At 40.0% G+C, this 23,498-nt stretch overlaps 1 protein-coding gene across 1 annotated transcript in view; it reads right to left on the reverse strand.

The window, feature by feature from the left end:
* Positions 1–23,457, reverse strand: part of CFAP58 (cilia and flagella associated protein 58) — a 117,010-nt gene extending 93,553 nt beyond the window's left edge. The window contains exons 1-8 of the mRNA XM_073793987.1: positions 23,240–23,457; positions 17,139–17,420; positions 14,942–15,090; positions 12,375–12,531; positions 11,257–11,451; positions 9,070–9,207; positions 6,947–7,106; positions 3,297–3,379 (exon numbers count right to left, since the gene is read on the reverse strand). Coding sequence (XP_073650088.1) covers positions 3,297–3,379; positions 6,947–7,106; positions 9,070–9,207; positions 11,257–11,451; positions 12,375–12,531; positions 14,942–15,090; positions 17,139–17,420; positions 23,240–23,248 — 1,173 coding nt within the window. The 5' untranslated portion in view covers positions 23,249–23,457. The remainder of the gene's footprint in view (positions 1–3,296; positions 3,380–6,946; positions 7,107–9,069; positions 9,208–11,256; positions 11,452–12,374; positions 12,532–14,941; positions 15,091–17,138; positions 17,421–23,239) is intronic.
* Positions 23,458–23,498: the final 41 nt, after the last annotated feature.

Genomic DNA, 23,498 nt, shown 5'->3' on the forward strand with positions numbered 1-23,498 from the left:
GTATGTGAATGTTCATAGTATCACTATTCACAAAAGCCAAAAGGGGAAAATAACCCAAATGTCCATCGACTGATGACTAAATAAACAACATGTGTTATATCCACACAGTGGAATATTATTCAACCATAAAAAGGAATGAAGGGCTTCCCTGGTGGCACAGTGGTTAAGAATCCTCCTGACAATGCAGGGGACACGGGTTCAAGCCCTGGTCCAGGAAGATCCCACATGCCGCGGAGGAACTAAGCCTGTGAGCCACAACTACTGAATCCCGCATGCTACGACTACTGAAGCCCGCGCGCCTAGAGCCCATGCTCTGCAACAAGAGAAGCCACCACGATGAGAAGCCCGTGCACTGCAACGAAGAGTAGCCCCTGCTCGCTGCAACTAGAGAAAGCCTGTGCACAGCAAGAAAGACCCAATGCAGCCAAAAATAAATAAATAAAAATTAAAAAAAAAAAAGGAATGAAGTACACGATACAACATGGTTGTAGCTTGAAGACATTATTCTGAGTGAAAGATGCCAGACATAAAAAGTCACATATTATATGATTCCAGTTATATAAATATGCAGAATGGTCAAATCCACAGAAACAGAAACCAGATTCATAATTTCCAAGGGTGGGAGGAGGGGAAAGTGGGGAGTGGCCACCTCACAGTTACTCACAGGTACAGGGTTTCCTTTTGGGGTGATGGAAATATTGTGGAACTAGACTCATGATGTTTGCACAACACTGTGAATGTACTAAATGTCACTAATGGCAAATTTTGTTTTGTATGTATTTTACAACAGTAAAAAAGAATTAACCTGTTTTTTTAAAAAACACAGATGTTCCAACTCCAGAGACTCTGGTTCAGTGGAGCTGTTATGCACCTAAATTTTTTTAAAAAGCTGCCCTGCTGGTTTCTGATGCTATAATGGAAATGCCTTGGGTTGGCTGCCCAAGGAGCCAGGTTGTTCCTCTGGAACACAGAGTTAATAGAGTGCAACTCTGGCAGCCATGCTCATGATGGAGCAGAGCTTGTCTGCTTCTCTAGCCACAGCTGAATGGATCCAGTGACTTTTGAAATAGGGCCTCCAGATTTTTGTAACTCAGTAGAAGATGTAAACTTGAGAGCTGCTGGTGATAGCTTTTTTCTGCCATATGGACAGGGAAACAGAGAGAGACGATCCTCACTAAAAGACAGAAATGAAGCAAAAACTCAGCTGGAAGTCTAGTGGTAGAAGTAGAGAGCTTTCTGTGCATCCCAAGAGTGTTAGGCCAGGTTCCTATCTGTTCCTGAGGCCCAGCTGTATCCTTGGGTTCCATGAGGTGCCTCATAATTCCTTCACAAATCTCTAACCAATACAGACCTTCAGCCAGGTCTGAAAACCACTGGCATAAACAGGTTAAAAAAAAATGAACATTAAACCTTGGTCGGATGACAATGTAGAAAATGGAAAAGGTCAACTTTACTTTCAAGTATTGAATTAAACATTTGCTCTATGAAAGATAAAGCCACTTCAACATGACACTGAAAGAACCAAATATATTAACATTGCCGCCTGTCAAAACTATGTCACTCACTCACTCAATGGTGGCATTTCAAGTCAGTGGGGAAAGAATGTATTATCAGTAAAGGCTGACTGCATACCTGCAGAGGGGCAGGTGCTGTGCCAGGCATTAAGGATGCAACGGCCCGGGAAAAAAAAAAGTTAAAAAAGTACCCTGCCCTAAAGAAGGAGTTGACGTAGTCAGATCAAACAAAATAAGTATAAAATTAATGTGTTAGGTGTCCTATTGTGGCAGAAAACCTATAGGTTGTTTATCAGAATATATAAAATATAAATGGATTAAATATTATATGTGTTACAAATAAATTTAAAAATCTAAATCCAACATTATTTACATATATAAATTTATAGAATAAAGAAACAGTTACTAGGATCATGCAAAAAAAATTGATGACTTTCTTAAGGAGTGCTCAGCATGTAAAGATATCTAATCTTATACTATTTCCTGAGATTCCCTAAATAGTCTACTTTAAGCTAGAGAGTAATCTATTCAATACTTTGTTAACATTTATTCAATTCTGGGAAACTTAAAGAAGTAATAAAAATTCGGAATGAACAAATATAGGCTGTATCTACTTTGATGAGATGAAGCTATCTTGGCCAAAAGCCATCAGGCTGTCTGCTCTGGAAGCAGCCTGCCCACTCTACACCTGGCCCATCGCTTTTTCCTCCCTGGAGGAAATCCTTGAGCAGGAATGTTTACCCTAAATCCTTGAAAGTAGTTAATCTCCTAAGAGTGACTGTCAATCAAAGGAATCCTCTGGAAGGGGCAAGGAGGGGAAAGGGGGAGTGGTCTGCCTTGAATGGAGGATTTCCAGGCCTCAAGCTCCCCCAACCCCTCCCTCAGCTTTGGACCATATTGAGCTCAAAGACTAGGAGAAATAAGGGCCAAAGACAGAAACGAAAACCTACAACACTCCTGAAAAGATGGTGGAAAGGTCAGAGACTCTTTACATGGCCAACCAGCCATCCTTCAAACACCTAGAAGTTAAATTTTATTAGCACTCACTTTTATTTTCTGGATTAGCACAAGTTGCAGATTATAGATATTAAAATCAGAAATTTTGGACTTCCCTGGTGATGCAATGGTTAAGAATCCACCTGCCAATGCAGGGGACACAAGTTCGAGCCCTGGTCCAGGAAAATCCCACATGCCGCGGAGCAACTAAGCCCGTGCGCCACAACTACTGAGCCTGTACTCTAGAGCCTGCGAGCCACGACTACTGAGCCTACGTGCCACAACTACTGAAGCCCGTGTGCCTAGAGCCTGTGCTCCGCAACAAGAGAAGCCACCGCAATGAGAAGCCCGCGCACCGCAACCAAGAGCAGCCCCCCACTCGCCGCAACTAGAGAAAAGCCCGCGCGCAGCAACGAAGACCCAACGCAGCCAAAAATCAAGCAATAAATAAATTTATTAAAATCAGAAATTCTGATCAACTGCTAAGATGCCAAATAACACACCAGCAATAAAAACAGAAACCACAAGACACCCTGAAATCCCCTGCTGGTTTATATGATAATTCTCCGAAGTCCCTTTGTGCTCATAGGTGATAATGCGGTTTCAATTCACAGCCAGTGAATGGTGGAATGTGGATAGCTGCTTAGAGGAAAATTGAGCACTATTATTAATTCTAATCTACTTTTGTTTGCCTCAGAGTTTTCTCTCCCCTGCAACCAGTTATAGGCAGATATTATAGCACTAAAGAAAGACATTTATTTACCAGTGTTAGTGTAACAAACTCACCTTATTCAATAGGTCCCTTTCTCTCAGAAGCTCATCCACTGCTTTCTTATCAAGTTCTGCTTGTTTCTTGGAAGCCTCCACCTCTACATCACCAGGGAGAAAAACAATAATAAATATAAAGAAAACCTAAGAAAGAATCTGCCAAAGCCAAAGTGACATAAAACTGCTTTATAGGGGCTTCCCTGGTGGCGCAGTGGCTGAGGGTCTGCCTGCCGATGCAGGGGACACGGGTTCGTGCCTCTGTAGCTATAAAACTACTTTTCGTTGAGTGTTCCGTGATCTTCATTATAACTCAGTGAGGTAGGTCTTCCTGTCCCTGAGGCTTAAAGGCCTGTATGCCAAGGGTGCACAGCCAAGAGGTGGCAGGGCTGAGATTGGGAGTTTGGTCTCTCTGACTTCAAAAAGTCCTTGCTTTTTAAATCTTTTTTATTATACAAGTAATTAGAAATACAGGAAGAAATTGGAAATCAAAATAAACAGAAGGGAAAATTTTCTAAATCAGAATCTACTTAGGATTTTGATGTGTCTCTTTTCTGACTTTTTCCTATGCAAATATACATGTGTATATAAATATGAATATTTATACGCCACATACACCAAGAGGGAATCATACCACACATACAGTTTTGTAACTTGTTTTATAATTAACAAACATAAAATAAATACCTCTCTATATTATAAATGTATATCTACATCAGAATTTCTAATGACTTCATATTTCACTGTATAAAAATGTATAATTTATTTAGCCAATCCCCATCTTAACATTTAAGTTGCTTCTTCTTTTTTAATTTTTTTGCAATTATAAGCAATAATCCTATGAAAGTTCCTGTTCATTTGTTCCTCTAGGAGAGGAAGTCCTGGATCAAAAGTGATTTTCTTTTTAAAAACATTTCTCCCCTACTGCCGAATTCTCTCCAAAAATTAATAGCAGTTTAAATCCACACCCAAACCATCACTGTTATTATCACTCTCTTTGATCTTTGACAACCTGATAGATTTTTCTAAACCAGTATGTCCATATTTAATTTACATTTCTTTGATTAGTAGTGAAGTAGACTACTTTTCCTGTTTAATAATCATTTATTTGTTTTTCTGTTTTTCAAATTGCCCACACTGGCTCTTTGCTCATTTTTCTCATGAATTGTTTACCTTTTTATGAATTTGTAAGAGCTCCTTATATATAATAAGGATACTAACTCTTTGGCAATATTTTAGACAATTTGCCTTCATATATAGTCTTTTGCTGCTAAAAAAAAAAAATTACCTTTAATTTCATTAAATCTCTGCATTTTGGCTTTATTGTTCCTACATTTGACCTTAACTTTTTTCCCAAAAAGTAGTTTATTGTCATACTACCATTTTCTTAATAATCCATACTGCACACTGGTATGAAATGACACCTTTATCTTAGATGATAACCGTGGGTCTTTTTGTGGCCTTTCTGATCTCCATTGATCTGTTTATTCAGGCATTTTCACTAAACTATTTGATTACTGAAGTGTTATAATACATTTAAACACCTGGTAAGGCAAATGTTCCCTTCTCACTCTTCTTTTCCAGAATTTTATAGCTATTGTCACAAGTTTATTCTTCTGGAGGAAACTTAGAATCAGTTTTCAAGTCCCAAGCAACATAACTCACTGAAATTTTTTTTGGAAATATTAAACGTGTAGATTAATTTGGACAGATTTATATCTTTATCATATCGAGTTTTCTCATCCAGAAACTTGGTGTATCTGTCCATTTTTCAAGGCTTCTTTTATATCCCTCAAAAGAATTCTGTAGTGTTTTATATATATATGTCTTACAGATATCTTGGTAACTTTATTCATAGATATTTTATTACTTTAGTTGCTATTGTGAAAGGGGGTTTTCCATCATATATTGTAACTGGTTCTTTGTAGGAAAGAAAGCTATTGATATCCATATATTTATTTTATAACCTGCACCCTGTTGAACTCTTGTTAGTTCTGGCAATTTTTCAGTTCATTTCTTGGATTTTGTGGTAGGAAATCATGCTCCTAACCATTATGTCACTCTTTGATAGGGCACAACAAAAGGAAGTGCCCCGTAAGAAGAAATAATGATGTTAACGATATCTGTAAAATAACCAGAAGAGAAAGCACGATGACTTCTGTAAACATGATTTAGGGATGAAGGATTGGGTTCAATACTTAATGGATAAAACTTTTTTTCAAAGCTTAGAACTATCACCAGCAAAAATACAGAAATTTTAATATGGAGTGTTTTCTGAAATTCACTAAGCCAGTTACAAAACATGCTCTACTAGTTCTATTTTTTTTTCATATCTGTCATTGAAGACATTAGATTGTAAACTCATGCTAGACTGTAAGCATCCTGAGGGCAGGAACCTCCATGCACCCAATGCCTAGCATAATGCCTGCACATAGTGTGTACTCAATTTATTGAATGAATAAATAAATGGAGAAATTATCAATATCAGCTGCAACTGTGCCTCAGTAAAAGATTATTTCCGATGTCTTAGGAGGAAAAATATCTGCACTTCTCAAAGACGTGACAAATATTTCTAATAATCTTATCTAGACATTTAGATTTTACTTAACTTTTAGGGAGGCACTGTACATTTTTATGCTTCTATGTATGTTATCTCAGTCAGTAATTTACAGCTGAGGTCAATGAGGTGTTCCTACCCCACATTTTCTGGTGCAGTCAGAATTCAAACCCTGATCCTCTGTCTCCAAGTCTCTGAGCTGTTTCTACCACACCATATTTAACTAACATATCCTATTTTTAATTATATTCTTTTTCAGAATGAGATAGTATTCTCTTACTACTTTTATAAGTGGTAATATATCTGGATAACAATAGATGACTTTTTTTTTTTTTTGGTCGCACTGCACGGCATGCATCCCCGACCAGGGATCGAACCCACACCCCCTGCAGTGGATGCACAGAGTCTTAACCACTGGACCGCCAGGAAAGTCCCAATAGATGACATTTAGTAAGCACTCACTGTGTGCTAGGCACTGTCCCAAGAGCTTTCTATATGTTAGCCATTTCATCCCCAACAGCTAAATGTGATAGAGGTGGGATCTGAACTCAGGTAGATTTGACTCGAGAGTTTGTATCCTTAATGATGTTTCTGTACTACACAGCCTCCTGTGGCACTTAAATCTTCCCTTCACAGGTCAATGTGATAGTTGGCTAAAACAAGTGTTTCCCATATGGTAAAGTACTAACAGAGGAAAGGAGTTAGAAGCCATTAATTTTTGTCTCACTGATTCTGGGTATACTATTGTCTCAAATACTGCTCATGCGTAATATTCATTTGAATTTATCCCGCATCTTCGGTGAAAAAAGAAGACTGAAGGAAAAGACATGTAGAACCCAGACCTAAGATTATAGATGCTATTTACTCCATTGACAAATACTGAAAAATACTTTGGGCTCAGTATAACCTGTTGAAGAGTTTTTTAAGGTAAGAAAGTTCAAGGTATTCAAAACCATGTCTCCTCCATATTATCTACTTACCGTTTTGAATGTTATTTTACTGAATTCATTTGGCATGGTTTGTGTTTGCATGCATGGAGTTGCCAGATGACATTGGTTACCAATGAAACGCTCATAAACTAATAAAACAAAGCACAAAATGATTCTTGGCTTACCTCTCTCTAATCCCAAGATCTGATTTTTCAGGGTTTCCTTGTGCTGTTCCACTTCTCCCTTTTGACTTTCAATCTGGTGCAATTTCTTATGGATTTGTTCTCTGATTTTGTTGAGCTTCCCAATCTCAAGGCGCAACTGATGGACTTCTTCCTCTTTGGCCTATGATTATTGAGAGAGGATTAACCAGGGACACTCAGTCAATAAAGAGCCGGTGACTGGATGATGGTAAACTCACAACCAATAAAAGGACACTGTTCCTATGTCAGTGTAAAGCTGTTCTGTGGGATTAAATCAAAACACACAGTTTGGTTTTTGAGAGAAACTGAAAAAGTCTATATAAGCCATAATAAAATATATGGCTATATGAGCTAAAAACAATGAAAAGACTGATTAAACCTGATACCTCAAGATACCATGGAATTGTTGAATCAAACAAGATAAGAACGCTGAGTTGTATCATAAATGTGTGAAATTTGTGTACAAATGCTGTAGTGATTAGCAACTTTCATAGACTCACAAAGTGATCTCTCTTAGAGGTTATTAACATGCTATAAAATATTGAGTCTTTCGGATCCACATGTCCACTGTAGTGCAATTACATAACGTTAGAAAAGGGGCCCTCCTTCCTCAGAGTATGTTAGTCAATGACTGTATATATGGACAGGTGGACAGGGTAGCATTAATAAGCAAGTCTACACGATGTCAAAAGGTATCAAAACAGCAATTCCAGCAAAGTAAAGCACCAGATTTTTGTCTATGGATTTCAAGTTTTATGAATTTTTTTTAAATTCATTTTTAAAAAAATGTGCCATTCTTAGAAATGACTGGGAAAGCAACTAGTGATCCTACTGCAAATAAAGAGTAGCAATTATTCCTAGTTCTTGACAATGAAGAGGCTTCACTTAGCTGGGCACGTTATCCTCAGATCACTGCTAGAAGCAGAATCCCATAGGTTTAGGATCTGATAACAAAAATATTCCATCTTTCAAGGTGCCCCATGCATGTCATCAAAGGAGAGAATTATTGGCATAAGTATTTTTCCTTTAATTTCACCTTAGGGGCTAATACATTATTTTGCCTTCAGTAGTCGTTTCATTTCTGCTTTAACTTGGAGCATTCTCATAAAGAACGGTTTTGAGTCAAACATTTCTGGACTGCTTAAATGTTCCTCAGCCTCAGATCCTACCAGGTCCAAATTAGTTCATCTAAGGCCCCTTTCAATTAAAACAATAAGATGTTCTAATTCAGTAGTTATTAATCCAGACCCCATGGTTAGAAAAATTAATCCAGACCCCATGGTTAGACTTCAGAAAAATCCTGTAAACCTCTAAGACTGCACGCAAAACAAGACACAAGACGTGCAAATAAGTGTGCATGCGTGTGTATGTGCACACACACACACGCTTTCATCAGATTCTCAAAAGGTGCTGTGATGCAAAAACTGTTAAGATTTACTACTCGAATCAATGTATTTTCCTGATTAGTCACTCATTTTATGCCCAGTATTCTAACATGACTAGAATAGGGCTTATGGATTTTTCAGAATTGGTGATAAACATAAAGCCGCGCTGCTAAGCATGTAGGCAGACAATATGTATCCAAGTATAAAACGGTTATCCAAACTTAATTTGCAAGCACTCTTTAATCAGGGCAGGGAGAATAGGAGACCTATCTTGAAATTTACATTGGACAGAAGTGAAAATCATGATTCTGCAGTCCTAAGCGTAGATATCAAATAGTACCAGTCCGTCCCCCACCCCTCTCACTCCATACAAGTAGTGAAATACAATCTCACTTCTTTGCCACTCACATGTGTAAATGGTGTCTAGCTCTGGGCAACTGGTTACTTGCAAGGCTAAATTACAGAGGTGAACATCTGAGCTCACTTTGGAAAGCATTTGCATAGTCATATGATTAATAATCAGCTTAGCAATGTTATAAGAATGGAAGTTATCAAACTGCTTCCGGGCATAAAGCAATCACTGTAGGTTTACACCTGCCTCTGAAGGACCAAGGCTAATCCACGTTATCCAACCAAAGGCTAGAACAGCATCAGCCAATTCATATTAATAGGGAATGAAGGAGGACATGCTAGGGAACAGATATGTCACTTGGTGTTTACTTTGAGCTCCAACGCCTTCTGCTGGTTTTCCTGGGATAGCTGCTCACAGATCAAACTATGCTGTTCGTTTTCTTGCTGAAGTTTAGCATTTCTCATCTGAAACTGCTCCAGCTCCTTTGCAGCTCTCTCATTCAGTATCTGAAAGATGCAGAACGAGCTGGTTAACGCTTTTGAATCTGATTACAGTAGCTGCACATCCACGCAGGAGGCCATGCAGACCTCCTGGGACAAGCACGGCAACCACACTTTTTTTGTCTTCGCAGAAATTGTTCTTTCTCCCCAGTGAAAGCATGAAGGCACTCAAATATGATGAATGTTAAATGGCTGGGGGAAATGATGCCTTCTAATGAATAACACAGAGAACATATTTTTTTTTCTGGGCACCTTGGGAAGTCTTGTTCACAGGTGGTGGATAAATATTTTAATGCCTGTTTGCCATTTGGCAGGCTTAGCGTACACAACAATTGCTATAATCATTGCAAATGAGCTAGAGATCCAAACGAGCTTTATCGGCTGTGGGGCTCAGAAGCTATATCTTCAGAAGCAAATCCTGCATTAGCATGCCTACAACATTTTCATGAACAGAACCATTCACTAACACCAACACAAAACAATTCCCCTTCATCCAACTTAAGTCAAAACTGTGGAGTAGTAGTGGAATGATTTCTACCTCCCTGACTTCAGTGTCAGTTGGATTTTCCCCTTCCCAACTTGACTATTCAGAGAAGACAAGGTTTTATAAAAACAGAGGATTATATTTTGGGAAGTCATTTCTACTGGGAAAATATTAGGGAGATGGAGGGATATCAAAAAAAAGAGAGAAGATGGCTTAGAAGACACTTACTCCAATATATAACTTCCACTCAAGCAAAAGTTAAACACAGAAAGAATCTATCCAACTTCCCATCAATAGGGACTAAATGAAATTTTCCATGGGTTCTGGATGTTGCTAAACAAAGTACTATAGTTTTAACGTGATAACCAAAAACCTCTCAAATTTCAGGCTCAAAGAAAGCCACATGTTTTTTTCATGTATGTTGCACACTGCATATTATCTATTTGATTTCTGGCTTCATATAAAATTAATAAAGCAATTGACAAATGTGTTCTACTATCTAATTTTTTAAGTAGAAAAATGATGTATGGCTTAAAAATACTTTGGAAACTTCCTAAGAGAACATGTTTTCAAGAAATGACTTTCTTCAATTAGATGAAATGGTTCTTCTTTAAGAAATTAGAAAAGACAGACTAGCATTTGTGTTACCTTAAACTGTTATTACAGAGGAAATGTTTTTTAAATATTTAAAACGCATAAAGACAGTGTGTGGTTTCCCAAACTTGAAAATTAAACCTGTTAAATATAAATCACGCTATATTCACAGGCTGGAATGCTTAGAGCAATGAGAGTGAATGGTCTTCTGAGCTCTGTCCAATAGAACTTCCTGCAATGAACTAAATGTTCTCTATGTGCACTGTCCAATACGGTATCTATTAGCCCCATGTAGCTATGGAGCACTTGAAATGGTGCTGGTGCAATTGAGGGACTGAATTTTTAATTTTATTTAATTTCAAATAATTTAAATGTAAATAGCTGTATGTGGCTAGTGGCTACCATATTGGATACTGTGGTTCTATAACTATGTGGCAACAACATAAGGGAATCTCAAAAACAGGATATGAGGAGAAAGATATTAGACACAAAAGAGTACATCCTATATAATTTAATTTCTGTAAAGTACAAAAGCAGGCAAAACTAACCTCTGCTTAGAATTCAGAAGAGCGCTGACCTCTGGGGAGAAAGTGACTGGGAAGGGGCACAAGGAGTCTCCCGGGGTGCTATTTCTCAGGCTGGGTGCGGGTAACCAAGACGTGTTCAAGGGGAGAAAATTCATCAAGCTGTATACTTGTGACTTATACACTTTTCTATGTGTATGTTACACATCAATAAAAGGATAAAAAGAGATTAACCTGTTGGAGCATGGCAGGAGGGGGCTGGGGGTAGAGTATAGGTAGAGCATATCTACCTATAAGAGCCATTCAAAGACCAAACACAGTACAGTGCTACGTGCTGTGTTACCAACATCCACCAACATCTGCAGTGAAGGGAGTTTGCTGCTTTCCAAAGAAAATTCAAAAATCCCCGTTCTTGTCTGGCCAGGCCCCGTGGCGCAGCCCTGCCCAGCCTACCTTCTGTTCCTTCAGCTGCTGCTCCAGCTTCTGAAGCTCCTCCTTGCTCTTCTGCACGTACTGCTGCAGGGCCTTGATTTCTGTCTGCCTGGTGTCCATGTCCGTCTGAATCTGCTTGAGCTCTTTCTCTAGTTTTTCCTTCTTCCGAGTCTCCCGCAAAGCTTCGTTCTGATGTTGCTGGATTTCTTGTTGGAACTACAGGCACGGAAAGGACGATGGGGGTTGGGGTGCGGGAGATGAGCCCCTCAGGACGGGTCTCAACCAGCTGAACTTCTCCCGCTCTCAGATATTTTCAGGGCAATGACTCTGAAGTAGTATTTCTCCTGCAGGAGAGTCATCTTTGAACTTCAATGTTCAAACTTTTCAAGAATATTCTGTATTATTTTTCAGAGCCTTGGCACCAAACAGCCACCCTGAAGGTGGGAACAAATCCACAAAGAAAGGTATAAAGTCCAGTTAAATACTGGAAGCCCAGAATTCTAGGGAAGTCAAACATGGAAAGAATTCATCTAACTCTCCATCAACAGAAACTAAATAAAATGTAGCCAGCTACCCTAAATAGGAAAGTGTATTTTCCATGAGTCCTGGATATTGCTAAACAAAGTACTACAGTTTTATCATGACAGCCAAATTCTATGAAAAGTCCTTCTCCTATCTCATGATCAAAGGAGTCTCCTGTTTTTCTCCTCAAGCCTGCGCTTGTATACCATCTATTTGACTTCTGGCTTTATAGAAAAGTATTCAGAAGGATTCAGCTAGATGACTTCCTTACACAGGAGAAAGGCCAGGGGAACTGCTTTCACCATCCCCAGATGCAGGGCGCCCTGGCTGTCACAGGGGACACCTTCTTGGGCCAGAAATGTAAGCAGTGCCCTATCTTGGTAACTTCTCAGACAGAGAATGACTCAGGTAAAACTGCTCTTGCAAAAACAAACCAGAGAAATAAGCAAAACAATGGATGCTTCATTTGGTGACCGGGCCGGGGGCAAGGGGGGGGTGGGGGGGAGGGAGGGTCATAAATCTGAGAAAGGAACAAGACCGGAAGGGAGCCTGGAGAAGGACAAAACCTCCTCCTAGAAGGTAATGGTCCTTGTCTTGCTCTCCGTGTCAGAGCAGACCTGACTGATGGTCTGCTCGGCCTCTTCCCTGGACCGCTCCATTTCTTGTTGCTGTTCAGTGGTCTGAGCTAAGGCCTCTCGTAATTTCACCACTTCTGAGAAGAGTTGGTCTCGCTCCTTTGTCACTTCTTCTTTGAACTTCAGCAAATCTCGGATACTAAAATAGAAGAACATGGGAGTCAGACGAAATGGCCATCTGCTCAGGGAGCCTTCTTATCATCCACTGAGCTCGTTTTCATGGGAAAGACTTATGGTCAAGGATCAACACTATTCAGGTGTGAAAGAGAAAGATCTTTATGCCCTGATGTGGGAGCTGTTTCTGAGGGTTTTTTGTTGTTTTTTTTTGTTGTTGTTTTTTTTGCGGTACGCAGGCCTCTCACTGTTGTGGCCTCTCCTGTTGCGGAGCACAGGCTCCGGACGTGCAGGCTCAGCGGCCATGGCTCACGGGCCCAGCCGCTCCGCGGCATGTGGGATCTTCCCGGACCGGGGCACGAACCCGCGTCCCCTGCATCGGCAGGCGGACTCCCAACCACTGCGCCACCAGGGAAGCCCTGTTTCTGAGTTTTTAACTGAAAAAGAGGATGTTCCAATAATAATATGCATAATATGACCCCTTTTCTTATTTTTAAGCAATTACAGTCTTTGTGTGTGTGTGTGTGTGTGTGTGTGTGTGTGTGTGTGTACTATAGGCATTTTTATAGAAGTCCAGAAAAATAGGCATCAAATTGATAACTGGTTATCTCTGAGGAGTGAAATTTAGGTTGGAAGAGTTGGGGGGGGCTGATTTCTACTCCTTGCTTTCCACACCCCTGTAGTATTCATTCTGAAAGTAGAAAAACTATGTCTGATAAGACCTGTGCAGCAGAATTCATCTAGAACAAGGCAGCTACTTTAGAGCTGAGAAAGCAGAGAACTTGCATTTGAGACACTTGCACCTGACAGACATCAAATGACTGTTGGAAACACAGTAATTCGATAATATGTATCGACCAACACTTTTGATGTAATTGTTTAATTAAGAACCTTCAAAACCGCAAACTCTTCTCCATAAACAAGACCTTAAATTCTAAGGTTACTGTAAAGACAGACAGCTACACCTAAGCGCACTGCTGAAGATAAAATTCTGAGTTGGATTGTTTCATCAGTTCTCCTCCTCATGTTCTGATTTTCATTAAAACTCCTCCTAACCAAATCAGTTCCCTCACGATGCTCTTCAACAGTTGTTCTTCAATAGTTGCTCTGATTGTGCATGACTTCTTTTAATAAGAAAATAGAGTCCATTATTATGAACACCACATCTACTGTTTATTTTACCTATTCAACATTTGATAAACGTATCTAGAAAGTACAAGAAATCTAGACAGCAGGTAGATTTAGTTAAGGATGCCTAAGGAAGTGTATGCTCATTCCTGGCTCATTAATTTATGCAAGGTTTTGCATGCCCTACAGAGTGCTAGATTCCTGGGGGAAAGGTAAAGATAGATGTCTTCCCTCAAGGAGTTTACAGCTTAATGGGCAGAGAAGCTCAAATAATTTCAGTACCATGTGATCAGTGCCATACTTGAGGGAGATGTTGGGTCCTATGGAAACAGGGAACACAATGACTCTTCTGCCTGGTCACTGGGTCTGAGGCTTGGGAGGAGTTTGGAACAGAGATGCTGACGGTGATAAAGTTAAGATGGTGTTTAAGATAGGTCTTGAAGGATGAATAGTTGTTTACTGAGTGGAGAGGGAAGAAAAAGGATCCCTGGCATAGAAAACAGTATGTCCAAAGACATAGAGGCATGAGCAAGCATGGTGCTGCTGGGCGTGAGTCTAGCAAGGCTGACTGGGGCAGATCTACAAAGGGCTCTGTAAGACACGTTCAAGACTTTGGGCTTTATCCTTAGGAAACGGGTAGCTGTCGAAGGTGCATATGCTGGAGATGGAAGCATGTAGCTACATGTTTTAGAAGAATAAGTCTGGTATGGAAGATGGTAAAGAGGGGAGATGTCTCCTCAAAGGCAGGGAGAACAGTTAGGAGTCTACTGCCAAATCCAGCAGAGAACAGGGGAGCCGCTGCTGACAGGAGGAGGGGAAGAATGAAGTGATGTTTAGAAGACTGAGTCAACAAGACGAAACGTTAAGGGATGAAGGAGTAACAAGTGTGAAGAGCAACTGTTTTCTGGCCTAGAATCTGAGGTGGTAGGAAGGACAGTGATATGGCTAATCATGGGGCAGGGGGTGTATGGGAGGGGCTGGGAATCTGGGTAGAAAGTCAGCCATTCCACACAAGTTTGAGAGAAATAAAGTTAAAATCTTTACTCATTTTAAAACTGTAGCACTGATTTTATAGAGCCAGAAGTTTGATATAACCATGAATTAGAAGCTCTTGGGCATGGAGAAAGGGAGTATTAAAAAGAAAAAAATGGCAATAGATAGAAAGCTGTCTCTGGGAACCCAACAAAGTAGAGTCTTGTATTCACAAAGAACATTCAAGATGGTACCGGCAAGTCCCAGGCTGTCTGTTGAAGAAGGAGGCCTCTGCAAAAGCAAGTTCAACATGAATCAAGACGGCTATGACCTACTTGCTATCCTGGTCCATGGAGAGTCCAGACCCTTGCTCGACTAGTTTGCTTAGGTTCACTATTTCCTCTTTCAGGGCAAGAATCGTCTCCTTTGCCTTCTGCTCTTTGTCATAGGCTGAGTCCACCATCTTCCAAGCCTTTTCGATTTCCTAGGTGGGTCATGGGATATCAGTGAGAAAAACCAAACTAGGTTCCAGATGCAAGCTAAATTGAATAAATAGAATAATAAAACAACTACATTATAGAAGCTATTTATGGGGAAAGAAGATTACATGTTATACACTATGTATTAAATGTATATTGATTTACTGCATTGTTCAACATGAGTTAGTCAATACTGAAAAGCAGTTTTAAAGGGGATACTGGCAAAGGATATTTTCTCTTGTGTAGGTAAATGTGGCCACAGGGCTGCTACATACTACAGGGGCTGCTATAACTAATGGTATTATTTCTAGTAAAGATGTTAAGATAGGTTTACAAAATTGAAAATGAAAGCTTATGTGCTTTCCAAGTCCAGATATTTTATAGGAAAAAAAAAAAAGCTTTATCACATAAGGAATGGTCTTGGATCCAAGTCCTAAATTTGAAGCTCTTGATAGGTTCCATATTAAAAATATATTTTGCCCTCAGGCCCCAAGTGAGCTCCTGGATGGCAAGGTGAACTTTAGAGCCATCCATAGAAATGAGGTCTTGGCTGTCACCTAATTGTACACAACAGCCTTGATAATTCCCATTTCCAGAAACCCAAGCCCAGGCCTTCTCATCAAATGCTTATAGGGGAAAAACAAAACTATTCTGAATACAAAGTGGAATATTAACAGAAATACTTAAAAGTGAATTACAGCCATTCGAGTACACGGACGAAGGACAGTAAATGTTGCAACAGCCTTGAGTTTTGCCCTGCCACTTAATTTTCTTGCAAATTTTCATCAAGTGCAGTGTGAGTCCTTTTATACAGGTAAGAATCTATATGCTTAAGGTGAAAATATTATTTTATGTTGACAAGGAATAAAATGAGTGGAAGAAATTATTTAATTAAATAAATTCATGCTATTACATTAGAGAGAGAGAGAGATGATTCTTGGGTAACTGCAGCACATAATTTAGTGATTCAAAACAAAATGTCAGTTTAAGGGGTATGTTTTTCTGTAGCAACCATATGTACTATTTTTGGCAAAACAAATGAAGGATATTTAAATGAAATATGATTATATGAAATCTTGTCCAAAGCAAATTCACCAATTATATTTTAATCTATTCATGACTTCCATTTCCAGTTTTTTAATTTACAATAAAAAGTGGGGTCTTTTCTCATCATAACATGATTTAAAGCCTTCTTATATTGGTATTTTGCAAGGAGAAGAAGAAAATAACAATAGAGAGAAAAAGACACTAAAAATAGTGGTTCCTAAGAAAACAGGTAAGTTACATTTTGCACTAGTCTTGGAACTTCATTAGAATTGGGGTATGTTTAATTGCATGATATCAAGGGAATTATCTAAAAAAAACTGCAAATTATTTCTCAGCACTAGGGTTTCAATTATAAATTAAAATATCTTAACCTCTTAACACCCTGCAATCTACAAGGAACATTTGTGTTTTACCTTCAAAATAATGCAACACACTTGAGGATGAAAAAATAAAGTGTAAATAAAAGCCATACTTCCTCAATATCCCTCCCAGACTGAATCCCTGTTCTCGCATTATGAGGAAATGGGACGATCAAGGCAGAAGCAAAGGGGCGATAAGAGGAAAGATCATGAAAACTACCATCTGGAAATTCTCAAGGTAACCTCTCCTAAAACACTGGAAAACGTAGAAACATGAAAAGATCTTTTACAAGCTATCATCATAAGATATTTAATTACTTATCTTGGGTCAAACAAGACATACTGATATTCCTAATACTATACTTACTTATGGCCAATTGTTTTTGTGAACACAGTATTTCTTAGAAACCAAGCCAGTAAGGTTCTACCTTATTTTCTGCATTGTGAAATTCACTCAAGCTAATTAAGTTCTTTGAAAATTAACATTATTCCCTAGGCTTAATGAATATATAAATCATGTAAATTTTTACTTAATAACTCTTTTACTACCAGCCTAGAGCTGCCAGTATAATGAAAGGATGATGTTTTAAGTACAGGATGCATTTATGAAAGCTCGCCATTGGTTCCATTTCTAGAAGATCACTGACCTTCTTCAGGGATGTGATGGTGATCTGATCATCCTGAGAGAGCTTCAGGGCAGTGGCGACCTTCGCGGAATTAACCACGATCTCCGCATTCAGCTCTCTGCACTTGGCCATCAAACGCTTTTCATTGTCATAAGACTTTTTCATGACAGCATGAAGCTTCTCATATTCAACCCTAAATCTCTCCAAACTTTTGTCCCCTGTAAGTTCGCTGAGAACCTCCTGAAAATCCCTTTCTATTTCTTCATACGCAGTTTCCTCCAGCACTAGTTTTTCACTCTTTTCCTGTTCAAAAGGGCAAAGACGGGAATGAAGATTGAAATATTTACCCCATCACTATTCAGGAATGACTTATTATTCGTGAATAAAAGACCTCCATACAAGCAAAGATTGAAATATTTACCCCATCACTATTCAGGACTGACTTATTATTCGTGAATAAAAGACCTTCGTACAAGCAAAATAAAAGCCACTGACAAGCAGACGATTTAAAGCTATATGATGGGAAGGCTCCTTGTTCATCCCGATACCTGTATATATGTATACGTAGCACTGGGACAGTAATATTTTCTACCACATAGTGTTAAGGATTAGATTAAATGGGATAATTCATGTTAAACACTTAGCCAAGTGCCCGGCAAACAGCAGGTACTCAATAAATTTCGAGAGCTATTATGATTATTCCAAGCCTGCTTCTTACTGCCCCCAGGACTGCAGATGGAAGCCACGGTATGTTGAGGTCAGACATAATATAGATACCATGAAACCACACTTACAGTGGAACCCATCCAGAACATGGAATATTCTCTTTAAAAATATCCCATCATGTTTACCCCTTAAAAAATTAGCCTAGGTCATCTCCACAGGAATTTTGAAATGTCCCCTGGGCAATGGTCATGGGCCTTCACATTTGCTTTCCATGATTAGCTGGGCAGCAAATTATTTAAAATGTAAGCCCAAACATACAGATGTAATTCAAGCAAGTCTGACTATGACTTAGATGATAACCCAGGACTATATGGTTATATATGAATTCTTATTTCCCTAGTGTTATGGTTGAACTGTGTCACCTAGAAAGATATGTTGAAGTCCTAACCCCCAGTAACTGTGAATGTGACCTTATTTGGAAATAGAGTCATTACATATACAATTAGTTAAGTTAAGGTCATACTGGAGTAGGGTGGGTCCTAATACCATGTGACTGGTGTCTTTATAAAAAGGGGGAAAATTTGTAACTATGTGGTGTGATGGATGTTAACTAAACTTATTGTGGTAATCACTTCGAAATGTACACATATATGTAACTCTCCTGGTGGTCCAGTGGTTAAGACTCCAAGCTCCCAATGCAGGGGGCACAGGTTCAATCCCTGGTCAGGGAATTAAGATCCCACATGCTGCGCAGCCAAAAAAAAAGAAAAAGAGAAAGAGAAATGTATACATATATCAAATCATTACGTCGTACACCTAAAACTAATACAATGTTACATGTCAATTATAACTCAATTAAGAAAGGGTGTAAAAAAAAAAAAAAGGGTGTGGCATTTGGATACAGACACACCCTACCCCCCACACGAGAACTCCATGTGACCAGTGAAGGGAGACATTAGGCTGGTATAGCTGCAAGCCAAGGAAAGCTAAGGGTTGCGGGCTACCACCAAAAGCTAGGAAGAAGCAAGGAAACATTTTACTCAGTCTCAGAGCATGGCTCTGTGGACACCTTGATTTCAGACTTCGTGGCCTCCAGAACTGTGAAATAATAAATTTCTGCTGTTAAGCCATCCAGTTTGTGGCACTATGTTACAGATGCCCTACTTCAAACTACATACAGCACAATAATAATTTAAAAAAGAATGAGTATGGTTAATATATTTACTCAGAAAATATTGATTGAACATCTGCTGTATGTAAGTTGGAATGATGGAGGCTGGAGGAGATATCAAAGTAAGGACTACACGGCCTTTCCATAGGAAATATATACATGAAGAGCTGATGCGGTATGTGGGCAGAAAATGGAAGTATAGAATTTGATACCTGCCATAAAATGGATTCAGAGTTCTACAAGAACCTATAGGAAGACGGAATTACTCCCAGCAGCAAGAATTAAAGCAAATTTCATAAAGGAAGTGGCATTTAAGAAGGCACAAAAGGGAGACTGGAGTTTTCACAGGTAGATGTAAAGAGAAAGGGCATTCCTGTCCCATGGCAAAGCTTCATCAAAGGCTCAGGGACAAGCAGGTATCTAGGATTTGAGATTGATTAAGAAGCTCAAGTTAGCTTAAAGTACAAGAAATATGACAGGGAGAAGGAAGGAGACTAGACAGGGAGTTAGGGACAGACTGGAGGCCTCGAATGGCATTCTAGGGAATACAGAGAGAATTATTCTGGAAGCCACAGGTAATCACTTAGCCTTTTGAGCAAAGAACTGATAAGGTTTGAAAGGTCTTATTTTTGTTTGCAACATTATGCTTTGATATTCTACACTAAAAAGGACTTTAACATAAAAACTCTATTGCTAACACTATTGGTGGGAATGTAAATTGATACAGCCACTATGGAGAACAGTATGGAGGTTTCTTAAAAAAACTAAAAATAGAGCTACCATATGATCCAGCAATTCCACTCCTGGGCATATACCTGAAGAAAACCAGAATTTGAAAAGATACATGCACCCCAGTGTTCACTGCAGCACCAATTACAACAGCCAGGACATGCTTCCACAACCTAAATGTCCATGAACAGAGGAATGGATAAACAAGATGTGGTACATATATACAATGGAATACTACTCAGCCATAAAAAAGAATGAAATAATGGCATTTGCAACAACATGGAGGTACCTGGAGATTATCATATTGAGTTAAGTCAGACAGAGAAAGACAAATAGCATATGATAGCACTTACATGTGGAATCTAAAAAAATGGTACAAATGAACCTACTTACAAAACAGAAATAGAGTCACAGATGTAGAAAACAAACTTATGGTTACCAGGGGGGTAAAGAGGGTGAGGAGGGATAAATTGGGAGGTTGGGATTGACATATACACACTACTATATATAAAATAGATAACTAATAAGGACCTACTGTATAGCACAGGGAACTCTACTCAATACTCTGTAGTGACCTATAATGGAAAAGAAACTAAAAAGAGTGGATATATGTATATGTATATGTATAACGACTCACTTTGCTGTACACCCAAAACTAACACAACATTGTAAATCAACTATACTCCAATAAAAATTAATTAAAACAAAAACAAAAAGCAAACAAAACCTCTACTGCTAATCAAAGAAATTAACTGAGACAATCTCTAATCCCAATAATAAAGTAAAATTCAAACTCACCCTGAAGATTTTGGGTAAGTAGTCTAGTTTACCTTCTGCTTTGTCAAGCCTGCCTTGCCCAACATGGAGAAAGTCTACATATTCTTGCTTTTCAAAAACACTTGTACTGGGGCTTCCCTGGTGGCACAGAGCTTAAGAATCCGCCTGCCAATGCAGGGGACACAGGTTCAATCCCTGGTCCGGGAAGATCCCACATGCCGCAGAGCAACTGAGCCCGTGTACCACAACTACTGAGCCTGCGCTCTAGAGCCCAAGAGCCACAACTACTGAGCCCACGTGCTGCAGCTACTGAAGCCCATGTGGCTAGAGCCCATGCTCTGCAACAAGAGAAGCCATGGCAATAAGAAGCCCGCGCACTGCAAGGAAGAGTAGCTCGCGCTCGCCACAACTAGAGAAAGCCCGCGTGTAGCAACGAAGACCCAATGCAGCCAAAATAAATAAATACAATAAATTTATTAAAAAAATAAAACACTTGTACTCTTGATTACACTTCTAAATATGATATGCAAACAAAACAGAGTCCACATCTTAAAACAGATGTGGAGTCACAAGCATATCTATATAACATTTTGTATAACAGCATTAGTACTAACGTTAAACTCAACACAGGTTTTCTTCCTGACTAAAAAGCAGATTATCGCAAAGATCACGATACAGCGATTCCACAAAGGAGGAAAAATCATATTAAGGAATGGTGCTGCTGCTCTGTACTTTCCCCTTGTTGATGCTAAACATAAACACACACAAACATTTATCACAGCAATGTTCTAGGTTCCATCCCTGTAAACGGTATTAATGTCAACACTTGATCACTAGCCTAATGATTTGTTCACAGGAAAGGTTTTCCCTGTACACTTGGCACTTAGCACAGGAATGGAAAAATATCAAAGAAAGAAAAGTTTGAAAGAAACTTTTATGAACAGAAGAGATTTGTTTATGTTGCCATTTTAAAATATACTGCTATTAAAAGCAAAGCAAAAATAATCTCTTAGCTGTGACCAATAACCAGTTGGTATCTACACTGTTACAGCATATAATGCTATCTAATTCAGAAGCATGATTTCAACATGAATTGATCAGAAAGGAACTGTGATGCTCCTTCATACGATACCTATCTACTGAGTGTTTACGATTAGCCAGGCAATGTTCTAGGTGCTGGGAGTACCAATTAGTGAAGGGAAGGAAAAGGAAAAAGGAAAAGAGAGCTGCAGTGAAAAATGAGACCAAAGTGGAAATGCCAACTTATGAAAGCAGAAGTGAGGAAAACTTGGCTGAGGTCAATTGAAAACAAAAATAAAAGAAATGAAGGAATGACAGGAGATTGTGAAAGGGAAGAGAGACTGGGAAATAACTAGTTTATAGTATTTGTATCTGGGGCTTACATAGGGTAAATGAATAAGAATGAAATACACAAAGATGACTAGTGGGGGAGAAAAGGAGAAAATACTCAAAAGGAAACAACGGAAAAATTCAAGGAGAACTAGAAGGAACAGGAGGAGGAAATGGGAAGAAAAGAGACATGAATGAGTGTGGGCACCGTAAATAAGAAGTGTGGCTGCAGGATGGACGCAAGAGAGAGATGCCAGTGATGGAGCCTGGGGAGGGAGGAAGATGGAGAGTATGAGAGGGACTGTATGATAAGGAGAGAGTGGTTGACCACAGGAAGATGGAGTTTGCAAGGGGGGGACTAGATGTGGAGGAGATGGAATGATGAGGGGATGTGAATGGTGTACAGGAGACCAGAGAAGGAACTGGAACAGGGGTGGGGGCATGATGGTGGTGAGAGAAGCTGGCACCAGGGCTGGCTTCATGGGTGTGTGAACTATTCAGTTGCACGGGGCTCCTTGCTCAGAAGTGCCCTAGCCTTGGTTTAATGCTCTGCTGAAATTCTTAATAATTTTTTTAACAAGAGGCTCTGCATTTTCATCTTTCCTTGAGCCCCACAAACTGTGTAGCTGATCCTGGCTGGGACTGACCATGTGAAAGATAATATGGGGAAGGACTCTGATGGGGTGATGAAGGATTTGCATTAGGGCCATAATGGAGGAGGACCGTGACTGGCAAGTGATGACAGGGGCCTGAGGTTGTCCAGGTTGTAAATGAGGGTGCTAATGGACAGGCAAGGGGTCACTAAAGGGTTGCAGAAATAACCTCTCATCAGTGAGACTCAAGTTGGGGTGCGCTACAAAGTGGGGAAGTGAATGCAAGGCTTAAGATAGTAAAAGAGTGGTCAGTGACAACACAGGGCAGTGGCGATGGGCTGAAAAGCTTCATGAAGATGTGTCATAGCAGGCGATCAGATGATAGGGAATCGTGGCATGACAGGTGGTCAGGGGTCAGTGAACAGGAGTGACACTGAGTATTTATGAAGCCTTCTTCAGGTCCTCCCAGTCAGCTAGACATCAATATTTCTGTGTGTATCTCTCTTGTGGTATCACCTTATGGCTCAAAATCTAGGGGTGGGGGCCTGTCATGTGTGAGTGTGGAAACTTATGAATTTCCTACGGCACTTAGCACCGCGCCAGTTTAAGAGTGGTGTGTGTGTGCAGGGGGCAGTTTCCACCCAATGGAAGGAGGGGCAAGAGATAACGGAGCCAGAGCCAACAGGAAAGGGGGAGGGGGATGAGGCTGCGGCTGGGGACAGGACGTTGACTGGGGGAATATTCGGAATCATTGGATGTGACAAGGGATAGTAGAAGTGAGACGACGGGGAGGGGTCGAACGAGACGCGACAGAAAGAGGGACGCTGACTTCTGACCTCGGCCATCCTGACGCGCTCTGCGGGTCGCCTCAGAAGCCGCTGTGGAGGTCGCGCAAGATGGGTCGGAGTCTGAGGAAGGGGCTACGGACCGCCCCCAGCGTCTAAAACGGCGCCACGTTATTTCTATCTCCTGCAGGGGGCGGAAACCCGCCGCTCGGCGCGTCCTCCGGTCTCCGAGCAACCGCCATGCCCTCTGGAGGCACTAGCGAATGTTCGAAAGGGGTGGAGCCTCCGAGGCCGGCGCCGGGGCGGTGTT

Source organism: Tursiops truncatus, chromosome 16 (assembly GCF_011762595.2).
Source record: "Tursiops truncatus isolate mTurTru1 chromosome 16, mTurTru1.mat.Y, whole genome shotgun sequence".
Classification (NCBI taxonomy): domain Eukaryota; kingdom Metazoa; phylum Chordata; class Mammalia; order Artiodactyla; family Delphinidae; genus Tursiops; species Tursiops truncatus.